The sequence below is a fragment of the Pediculus humanus genome, genomic scaffold (genome assembly GCF_000006295.1).
Source record: "Pediculus humanus corporis 1103172107500 genomic scaffold, whole genome shotgun sequence".
NCBI classification, from domain to species: domain Eukaryota; kingdom Metazoa; phylum Arthropoda; class Insecta; order Psocodea; family Pediculidae; genus Pediculus; species Pediculus humanus.
This window is the reverse complement of record NW_002987116.1, coordinates 198,900-210,677: the sequence shown is the minus strand read 5'-3', so window position 1 is coordinate 210,677 and position 11,778 is coordinate 198,900. Positions and strand designations below refer to the sequence as shown.

The 11,778-nt window shown below is 32.0% G+C and overlaps 1 protein-coding gene across 1 annotated transcript; it reads right to left on the bottom strand.

The window, feature by feature from the left end:
• Positions 1-201: 201 nt before the first annotated feature.
• Positions 202-10,965, bottom strand: Phum_PHUM155340 (uncharacterized protein; the record flags this gene model as incomplete). Its single annotated transcript, XM_002424788.1, has 12 exons — positions 202-285; positions 374-1,823; positions 1,914-2,179; positions 2,270-2,503; positions 2,606-2,860; positions 2,949-3,098; positions 3,180-3,500; positions 4,978-5,123; positions 5,620-5,830; positions 5,965-6,181; positions 7,052-7,146; positions 10,750-10,965. 12 exons carry the CDS (start codon positions 10,963-10,965, stop codon positions 202-204), a joined length of 3,645 nt encoding a protein of 1,214 aa, XP_002424833.1.
• Positions 10,966-11,778: the final 813 nt, after the last annotated feature.

Below are 11,778 nucleotides of genomic sequence, written 5' to 3'. Positions count from 1 at the left end.
CGCCCATATTGTCGGAAAAAGTCCTCGAATAATAACCTGAAAATTAAAAAATTTATATTAGGTATGACGTAATTGATGACGAAATGTCAAATTACAAAAAAAGGAACTTACGAATCAAAACAAAAAAAAAAAAAAAAAAAAATGAGAGAGAGAGAGAGAGAGAGAGATAGAAAGAGAGAGAGAAAGAAAAGAAATTTATTTCTAACGCGTGTTTCTCCTTTTTCTTTTTTTCTCACGCGTATCTAATATTTTTCCGGCGGGAGGAGGCAAACGTGACGATAGATTCTGAAAAAAGAAAAAACGAAAAACGTCACTCGTTACGTCATCGATTACGTCATGAGTAGGGGAAACAAAACGAACGCGTCGTACGTACCTCTAATTGTAAAGCGTTAACCGTTGTGTAATTAACGGTGTGAAAATGTTTGAGTGTTAATTTGTAATTGTTTGACGATGGGTCACCGGAAACGGAACTCACGTATTCATCTAATATTATTAAACTGCTTTTTCTTTTACATCCGGTCGTGCTAATGCTCCTCCTCCTCCTTGTGCTCGTTTCGAAATGTGTAAAAGGCTCCAATCGTTGTTCTTCATTTTCTCTTTTTGCCGACATTTTGTCATTTTCGTCACGACATTTTTTAAATGATTCTCTAGAATTTTCCATGCGTTGACGAGGACGTTGATTGCTATCTGCGTTTATCCTCTCTATTATTTCTTCTTCTTTGACTTTAATTGATTTGGAATCAAAATTTATGACGTCATCTTTTGTAAACAAACCTTCGACGCTACTACTTCCGGCTGAACTGAAACCGCTCGAACTTTGTACGCTTGCTATGCTCAAATGTTTGTTGTTGATTGGAGGAGATTCGATTGAATCGCTGTTGTTTCCGGTTGTTGTTGCGCTTCTTCTTCCGTTTCCTGAGTTAAACGAAAGCTTTTTATATAGGCTAGAGTCTAGTTGTTTAACTTTTAAATCGTCTATCGTTCCTCCTCCACCCTCCGTATAATACCTCTTATCACTTCTTACCAATTTTTTTCCGGTTGTTTTAACGATTGTACGACGTACGCTACAATTGCACTGATCACATTTCGATGTATCGATTTTTGATTTGTCATCATCTAAATTCGTTTGTAGTCCGATCGTTTTATTTTTTTTCTCTTCCGTTTGATTCTCGGGTTTTATCGATGATGATGATGATGATGGCGGCGGCGGCGGTGGCGGCGATGATGATGATGATGATGATTGTACGACGCTTATCGATCTCGAAAGTTCCATCGTCACGTTTCCCGTTTTGACGAGCGGTGGATTTTTTGGAAATATGGCAAAACCTCTTTTGAGAGAACCTCTCGGAGGACTCGGAGGCGGATAGCTGACTCCTCTTTGACTCGGTGATAAAAGGCCGCCGTGAGATTTCGGCGGTGCCAACAATAATGAATTCGGAGGGCAAGGATTCGGACTCGAACCGCCACCACCGGATGAGGAAGCTATGTTTAAATTAGGTAAACTTTGACCCAAATGCGGAACTTGAATCGTTAAAGTGTTTTTAGTTTTCGTCACGGATTTCCTGTAAAATAATTTCGTTTCCGGTTTTTGCATCGTCGTTTGATTTTCTCTCTTTTCGACCGACGGCGATGACGATGCGTCTTTACGTTCGATTTTTGGCGACGTTGTCAATTCTACTCTAGGCGATGACGATAAATTTTGATTTCCGTCGTCTGAACTCAAACTGGATCCGCGAACTTCCGAATTGTTTTCCACGCTCACCCCTCGTGATGCCGATACTGAACTTATCGAGGATATGTTTTCGGTCATTTCCATTGATCCGCTGTAGAAAAACAAACACAATTTTCATATTTAATCATAATTATTTTTACGTCACCGGAAACGAACGATACCGGATATATGAGGAAATTACCTGTGTGAATGTACCAGACTTGATATTCTACTTCCGTAACTTGATCCTTTCGGACTTTTCCCCGTCCAGAGTCCCAAATTATACGTCATCATTGTTTTATTTTCTTCGACGTTATCACCAATCGAAATGTCTTCGTTCGCATAACCGGAGTGTTGACGAGATATCGACATAGTCGTGGGTGTTTGAGGAATATGACCGCCGAACCCTTGATGTGATTTTAACGATCCATATAAACTTTTAGCTTTTTTAATTGCATCCGACCAATTCTGTAAGAATAAAAAGGAACATTTTCCGCAACGAACCAAGAAAAAACAGGAAATAATAATAATAATAATTGTCTTTGTCTTTTCACTCACTCTGACTAGTTCCGATTCACCGCAACTTAGCATGAATGCCGTACACGCGGTTCTGTATATGCTTAAATAGACGCATGCCAACGATGGGGGATCTCTCGTGATTTCCTGCGTCACCAAATGATCTATGACGTAAGGCTGTCGAATTATTTTAAATTTTATTCTCGATTCTCCCAATCTTTTCACCGGTTTTGTTATCAAAAGAAAATCGGTGAAAAGAAAAGCGTGGACTTCAATCTGGAATTTCAAAATTTTTAGTACTTATTTTACTCGAGAGATGTCTGTCCTCTCTCTTCCGAAGACCGGAAACGGAAAAAAAAAAAAGATTTGAACTTTCACCTTTGACGAAGTCATCGCGTCTTTATATTTAACATCGGATTCGAACAATAAACTCCTTTTGCTCGTCGTTCCCGGTATGTCGTACGTTAAATTTAAATTTGAATATTTTTGTATTAGATTTGATAAATCGTCATCTTTTGATTCGATGACGTCATATGATTCGATTTTACTCATCAATTGTTTCATCGTTTCCAAATCTTGATTTTGTTTAAGCGTGGAATTGACGTTGTTTACGAAAAAATCAACGGATTTTATCTTTTGGGAAGAAAAATATTAATAATAATAATAATAGAGAACTGTACTGGCGGAAAAATCGAAAAGAAAAAAAATTTTCCTCTCTCACCATGTCGCAAATAGAATCTTTGTGATTTTGATTAATCGTGTGTTTCAATATGGCCTTTAACAAAAGTGAATATTTCGTTAATCTTTGCATTGGTTTAACTAATATGTCGAGAAGTTTTAACCTGTTGCATTCTTTTTGCGTTTCGCACCACTGGAAAAAAGAAAAAGGGTGAGAAAAATGTTGGGTACCAAAAATGAGGGTACCCCCCCCCCCACGTAAAGAAACGCTTACCGCCAAATAAGCAGTGAACAAATCATTATCTTGTTCCTGTTGTAATTTTTCCCTGCAGTATTGCTGACATTTTGATTGTTGAGTGCAGTAAGTTTCGTAACATTTGAACATGTTATGAAAATCCATGAAACCCTCTCTCAATAAATCGGGATTTAAGGGTTCCCCGGTTTTTCTAGACGTTTCCACGACGGGCGCCAAATATTTTTTCCAAAACAAATCGTTGCAACTGTATATTTCTTCAACGTTACCAAATAATTTCTTATTGTCTATATCTAATAATAATTGATTTGATTGTAGATTAACAAGACACGCGATGAATAACTGAGGGGAAAAAAAAAATAAAAAATTTTTTCATTAATCGATATCGTATTCCCCCCCCAACCCCATTTCATCCCCAACCAACCCTATTTAAAAAATAAAAAAAAAATCAATCGATAGTCCATCAAATTAATTATTGATACTTTATCAATCATCAATCAATGATAATATTTTAATAAATAATCTTTTTTTTTTTTTTTTATTAAAATAATACACCCTTTGATCCTTTCCTCCCTCCCCTCATCCATCCCTTCGCTCTCTCTCCCCCTCAGTCCCCCCTTCATAATTCCATTAAATTAAATAAATTAAATTTTTTTTTTTTTTTTTCGTTTTTCCTAAAAGTTTTTCGATTAAATCCGGTTCTGATGGCGTTTTTTTTTTTTTCTTTCCCGAGAAATATTTTTCGAGTCGGCGGTGGTTTGATTTTCGTGACGTCAGAAATTATTTTTGTTGGAAAATTATAATTTATACATTTCCGTCGATATTATTATTTTTTTTATTCTAGATTTTCCTTCGAATCGTTTTTCCGTTTTCCCCCATCTGTTTTCTTATCGGTGCGAGTATTTTAAAAAAATTAATTATTTCCGGTTTTCTTCTACCACTTTCTCTTAAAATTTTTCTCCTCCTCTTCAACATTTCTCATTTCACCGGAACGATATATCGATCGATAAATCGATCCATCGATATTTTATTTAATTTTAAATATTTTCTACGATTTTCGGATGTATTTTGTTTTTGTTTTAATCGTCATCTTCTGACACTTGGATTTAATATTAATTTATTACAATTTAATTTTCTCTCTCTCTCTTGCATTTTTGAAAACTATATCCGGTTCGTTATTTAAAACCTTTTTTATCGTCAAAACCACCCCCCTCCCTCCTTGTCGTTATATTATTTACATTTATCAAAAATTTTTTTTTAGAAATCCTTTCGAAATTTGTTCTATCTCAATCCGTTTTTTTTTTTTTCGAGATGAATTAAAATCGAGTTTTTGTGGTTTTTAGAGGGGGGAGGAAAGAGAAGAAGGAGAAGAGAAAAGGGAGGGGAGGGGAGGGAAAGGGAGGATAGGGATAAAAACAAAACAAAAATTTATAAAAATTCAAAAACGATTTTTAAATATCGAATTTTTTTCTTTTTTTTTAGCCATAAAAATTTTCCCGCTATAAAAAAATTTTCAAATTATTCGTATTGATCGATTTTATTTAACGAACCGTTTCTTTTTTTTTATAAATTGGCGCCCGGTAAGGAGCGGAAGTTGAAATGGTTTCCGGTTTTTACGACCATTTACCAAAAGTAACAAAAAAAAAAAAGAAAAATTCTCATCACTTCCTACTCCTTCTCCTCGTACGGTAAAAATTTAATTCGAAAAAAAGGAGGAGAAGGAGGAGGAAAAGGAAAACGTCCTTTGAGAACGTTTTCTTTCCTTTTTTCCTTTTCCTTTCCATTTTCCTAAATAAAATGAAAAAAAAGAGAGACTTACGTGGCTAACTACTCTAAGCATTTTTATATAATCTATTTCGCTTCTTAAAAGCTCCCAAATTGCTTCTTGTTGTTGAGATTGTCTGTCGTCAAAATTTACTGAATTTATCACTATCGATTTCCAGTCTGCTTCTAATTTATAAGTATCTGGAAAAGCAAAAAAATTAATTAAATTAATTATTGTTCTAGAAATTTCCTTCTTTTTTTTTTTTTGCTATTGTGAAATCTCTGATGAGTTCATCAGACGCACAAAAAAAAAAGAGAGAGAGAGAAAAATTATAACGAAGATAAAAGGTAAAAAGGGGGGAAAAAAACAAATAATCGGATATTTGATATTCTCGAAAAAATAATAATGATAATAAAAAGGAAAGGAAAGGAAAATTTTTTACAATTAGTTTTCTTTTTTAAAATGTCATTTTACGGTTTTAAATTTTCATCCCATTCCTTCCTCCCTCCCCCTGCAACCCTCTCCTTTTTATTCCTTGAAATTTAACGAAATAAAATAACAAATTACATGCGTTCATTTTTTTTTTTAACCTTTTAATTTAATTGGTAAAATATTTTCTTATCGATCTATCGATCGATCGATCGATGGATCGATTTTCTTTCCGCCATTTTAATAAAGTTGGTAGTGACGACATACCTTCCTTATATTCGTAAATTCCATTTTTCGTATACGAATCCAATAGATCGATGAGCGTTTCCATTTTACTCGTGTCTCTACTGGTCCCGAAAAATCCGCTCCATCTTTTAGATTTTCTATCTCCTCCGCTTGTCCCGGGTTCCATCATTGACGATGAATCTTCGCTGCTCACGTTATGAGTTTTCGTACCTGATTTCACGCTTTTGTAACTCTTTCGAACGATGACGTAAACGAAAACGGAAGGGGAGGCGTGAAAAAGAAAAAATTAAAACAACGATACTGACACGGGAGGAACCCCCTTAAATTGGGAAACCTCCCCCCCCCCCTCGAACAACGTTTACTTACGGATGAAATTTTTTTTATAGGAGGAGCGAAAGTGTTTTTTTGGTCCTTTTTTAATGACGTCATAACTCTATCGTTGACTTTTATACGTATGTGTTTTCCACCCATCCATGACGTATCTATGTCTAAACAAGGCAGTGGTGATTTATTTGCATCTAAATAAACGTTCGATGTGTTTAAATCGATTCCTTTTCTTTTACATATATCCAATATAACGTCTCTGAAATTATTATTATTATTATTATTATTATTATTATTATTGTAAATCTATGGATTTGTTATACGTTTCGACAACTCTGCTATCTTAGAAAAGAGAAAGAGAGAAAGGAAATTGTAAAATAATTTTTAAACAGCAAACAAACAATTTATTATTATTATTATTAGTCGTAGAAATGTCGACGTTTGAATAATTTATGTATTTATGTACATAGGTAAAATGATAACAATTTAAAAGTGTTGTCGATTCGATTGTCAACATAACGAATATAAACTTTTCCCACCTTAAAGTTAAATAACTTTTTGGATTTACGTACGAATTACGTTAACTCGTATTACGGGGAGGGGGAAAGGGGAGAGGAAGAAAAAGAGAGAGAGAAAAAAGGGGGAGGCAAGGGGGAGGGGTTGGGAAATGAACGACACGAAAACCGAAAAAGTGAAAATTTTTAATTACAAAAAAAAAAAAAAGGAAAATTTTTTGCGCTCGTACGACGACGTCAACAACAAAAAATTTATTCGCGATTATTTTTTTAAATTTTTATGCGTCTTTAAAAATTTGATTTCGGATAAAACAAAACAACAAAAAAAAGTCGTTAAAACGGATTAAAATTAAAAATTCGTACGAAATTAAAAATAATAATAATGATAATAATAAAAGAAAACAAGAAATTATAAATTCGAATTTAAAAATAATAATTTTCCATTTTTTTTTTTTTTTTTGAAATTGATTTTAAAATCGTGGCAGTAGAATAAGAGTAATTTCGACGTTGCAAATTATACATTTTTTATTATTTTCCCTCCTTTTCCCCCTCCCCTCCTTCTACCCTCGCGCCACTTTCGTTTCCGTTTCCGCTTTCCCGATTCATCGACTCACCTTAATATCGTATCTTTGGTCGCTTGTACAAATTCATCATTTCCATCTTCTCCGATTCCTTCGATTCCGACGGAAAAACATTCCGAACTGCTTGCCTGGAATTAAGAAAAAAAATTTTAAAAAATTAAAAAATTTTCCTCCTGCCATAATAATAATAATAGAAAGAGAAAAAAAATGGCGGAACAAATTTTCATTTAATGCGACCGCCGCCGAAAGTAATAGAAATCGACGATTTATCACAAACTCTTATATAAATAAATGAGAAATGAAAATTTTATTATTATTATTATCATTATTATTATCATTTTTCTTTTGATCGATTTCTTTTTATATAAATTATTATCTTTGACACGAATAAATTATATTTTATGTAAAAAAATAATAATAATAATAATGATATTTTCTTTTTGCGTTTTATTTTTAACACGTATATGTATATAATTTATACGATATTTTTGCAAAAGGAAAGGAGAGAGAGAGAGGGAGGGAGAGGGAGAAAGAGAGAGAGATAGAAAAAATTTTTATTTGAGTTTTCTTTCTTTCTTTCTTTCTTTTTTTTTTTTTTTTTTTTTTTTTTTACCTTTAATCCACCACCAGTAAATTAAATTCAATTTTGTTTTTTTTTTTTTTTTTTTTCTTAATCGATAATAAATTTAATACAGAGACATTCAGGATGTATTTTATTGGGGCGCAAGGGGGGCGGGGCGGGGAGGCAGGAAACGAAGAATAAGAAGAAGAAGAAGAAAATGAAAACAACCGGAACGAATCGTTTTAAAAGTCGAAATAGAAAAAAAAAAAGTAGAAAAAATTACATTCTGATAAATTTATTTCGTTGGAAAATAAAGAAAAAAGAAAGAGAGAGGGAGAAAGAAAGAGAGAAAGAGAGAGAGAGAGAAAGAAAGAGAAGAAAGATAGAGAAAGGAAGAGAGAGAAAAAGAGAGTGCGGTGGAAAAAGAGAGAGAAAGTCAGCGACAGAGTCAGGCAAAGAAAGAGAAAGAAAGAAAGAAAGACAGAGAGAAAAAGAGAGAGAGAAAAAGAGAGAGAGACGGAGAACTATAAAATTATTGAGAAAAAAAAAAAACAATTAAAAAATTGGACCTCGTAAAAAAAAGAAAAAAAAGAAAAAAATTTCTCCCCGTTTTTCGTTTCGATTTTTTACTCCCCCCTCCACGTCCTCCTTCACGTCCTCCTCCCCCACTCCTTCTACACTCTCACCCTTCTCCCACCCCCTAATTGATTAAAGAAATTGTTTAATTAATTAATTAAATTAATAAAATTAGAATTTTCGACCAAAATAAAAAAAAAATTTTTTTTTTTTTAATAAAACCTAAACATGGAGTCAAATGTAAAATAAAATATAAGATCATGTCAATAGAAAAATTTTCATTACGTCATTAGATAAATAATATTCAAATAAATATTCTTCGTTTTTTGTTTCTATTTCTCCTTCTTTCTTTTGTCGTTAATAATTAAAAACTAAAAAAAAAAAATTTTTCCAAGAATCAAATATTTTTTTTATTTTTCACGTTTTTCCCTCGAATATCCATGAAAAAGGAAAAAAGAAAAAGGAAAAGGAAAAATGGCTCGTCCCGATCCCGGCTAGACAGTGAATTTTATTACTTTGAATTTTTAATGGAAAAAAAAAAAAAAAAGAAATTTTTTATTATTATCATTATCATTACAAAGTTGGATTTTCCTAGCATTTTATCTCACTTTCTCTCTCTCTCTCTTTCTCTCTCTCTATCTATCTTTCTTTCTCTTTTAAACTGCCCTAATCTGTATAGGATTCGTTTTTCGTTATACATTCTTCGCTTATAGGGAGAAAATTATTAAACCCCGATCCAAATAGATAAAAAAAAAAATAATAATAATAATAATTATTATTATTATTATTATTATAAGTACAAAATCCGCCATATTGAATTCATTATCCGTATATACAAAATAATTTAATTAAATTTTACAAATTTCGTCTCAAATAATATTAAAAACCGTAGAAAGGAGGAGTAAGTGAGAGAAAGACAGACCAAATCAGAAACGGAAAGAGATAGAGAAGAAGAGAGAGAGAGAAGAAATGAGAGAAAGATGAAGAGAGAGAGAGAGAAAGAGAGAAAGGAAAAGATTAAAAGTTGTTTGTGTGCTCGAAATAACCGTCATTCAAACCTTTTTTTCTCTCTCACTTGTGACGAGAGTCGAAATGCATTTTGTAAATGGGGAGGAACGAGGGGGAGGGAAGGGGGGGTAAGCGACGACGGAGAAAAAAAAGGAAGTTTAAAAAAAGGATAAAAAATAATAATAATAATAATAATAATAATAATAATAATGATAATAATGCCGCCGGCAGGAAAAACAAAAAATGATAAAAAAAAAAAAAAAAAGAAAACTGAATAATAACAATTTAAATTGAGAAAAGGTTGAAAAAAGGTTTTTTTTTTCTTCTTATGGTTTTTGACCTTTTTTTTCCTTTTTTCCTTTTTTTTTCTCGTTTGATAAACCTTTCATATTTTCCTTTTTTATTTGAATTTTAATAAATGCATTTATTTATTAAGCTTATGCGTAAGACTATTTTTTAAAATTTTTTTCTTCCCTTCCTTCAACTTCCCTCCCTTGTTTCTTGCCCCCCCTTACCTCTTTCCAACCTTTTCCTTCTCGGAACCCTTTTTTGAAATTTTTTTTCCTTCTTCTAAAAAAAAAAAAAAGAAAAGAAAAAGAAGAAAAAAATTCCTTCGTACAAAATGTTAACATTCTTGTAATAAAAAAAAAGACTGCGTTTAAAACGTGTTTGAATAATAATAATAATAATAATTTGAAAACCGGATGTTTGTTTTTATTAAATACTCGCCCTTCCCCCTCCCCTCCCCGCGGGTGAGTATAAGGGGAAGGGAGTGAGGGAAATCGGGGGAAAAAAATTTTTTTTTTTTAAATTACAAAATTAATTAAATTTTTTTTTTTGTTATCAAGCCCTGCCCTTAACAAAATTACTTTTTATCTCGTTTCGGGAAAATATTCTACCGCCACGATTTTTTTCTTTCCCCCCTCCGCCCCTTTTTAACCCGTTCCTTCCTTCTTCTGCCCCCCATTTTCATTTTTTTCTTCCCTTCGAAATAGAAATAAAACAAAATTTCCGTTGAAAAATAATCAAACTAATGGTTTCGATACTTTTTTTCCTCTCTTCTTCTTCTTATTTCCCGACATTTTTCAATGACTCAACAAACAAATTTATTATTATTATTATTATTATCGGAACCGGAAACAAAACGCGAAGAAAAAAAAAAAAACTTTTAAGAAAATTTTATTATTATTATTTTTTATTTGTTATGTAAAAAAAAAAGTTTTCATTTTATTTTAACGTTTTATTTGTTTTAACGTTTGTTCGTTTGTTGATCCTTCGCGTTTGCTTAAAAAAGGGGGGGAGGGAGGGAGTGGGAATGGAAGAAAAGAGTAAAGAAAAAAAAGAATTTGAAGAAATCCTCAAAAAACGCTCAAACTCAATCATCATAAATCGAAACCGACAGAACAACAACAACAACAACAGAAAGAAATAATAAAAGATTTGAAAAAAAAATATGTATAAATCCCTCCTCCTCTCTTCGCTCTTTCCGCCACGCTCACGCCTTCTCCCACCACCCACCTTCCCCCCATCCCATTCTCATTTGGAAAAGTTTTCCGATGGTTATGACAAATATAAATTAAATTACCTCCGAACGAGAAAGCATCTGCCTTCTGTGTTTGCCGCTGACACTTGTCGGAACGGAAAGTTGCTGCTGTTGCTGTTGCTCCCCACTTTTTTCTGAATTCATTCCTTGATAAAAAATTCCACTTCCTCTTTGTCCCTGTTCTATTTGATCGATGTGAGTTAAACTCCTTGATCGAACCTGTAATAAACGAAATAAATAAAAGGAAAACCTATTCATTTATATTAAAAAACCATAGAGTAAAAAAAAAAAGAAAACTGCTCATCAATAATCATAGAGTAATTTCATTTTGTAATAAAATACGATGATGTCATTTCCGGTTTTTTTATTATTTTGGTGTTTTTTATTGCCAATTTAAAAAAAAAAACTCGTGACGATGATGGGAAATCGTGAGGGGGGGCAAGTGGGCGGGAGTAGGGAGAAGGAAGAGGGGGAATTTTTTTTTTTGTTTTTATTCATTTTCGACTTTTATTATTATTATTATTATTATTATTATTTTTAATTACAAAAAAAAAAAAAAAACAAATCGTAAAATTTTTCATTCATTCCTTTTCATTTTTTTTGCTTTTGTTTCGATTGTAAAATTTTTTATTTTTTTATTTTTATTAATTTTTTTTGTTTTTGCTGTCGTCAATAATAATCGTCGAGCGTGATTCGAGTTTTATTAAAAAAATAAAAAATTTCTTTTAAACGTCGTCGTCGTCATTTTAATAATAATAATAATAATAATAATAATAATAATAATAATAATAATAATAATAATAATAATAATAATAATAATAATTTTTATTATTTATTCCCGCATTCAAAAAAAAAAAAAAAAAATTTGTTATCCTCTGACAAAAAAACTCCCCTCCTCTTCCGTTTTTTTTTCCCCATTGTTTTGATTTTTTCCTTTTTTTTCCCCATTATTCTTACCCATTTTCTCACAAAAAAATTTAAAACTTTCCTTTTTCAATAATAATAATAATAATAATAATAATAATAATAATAAATTTTCTAAAGGTTTTAATTTGAGTCAAGTTAAGAAGG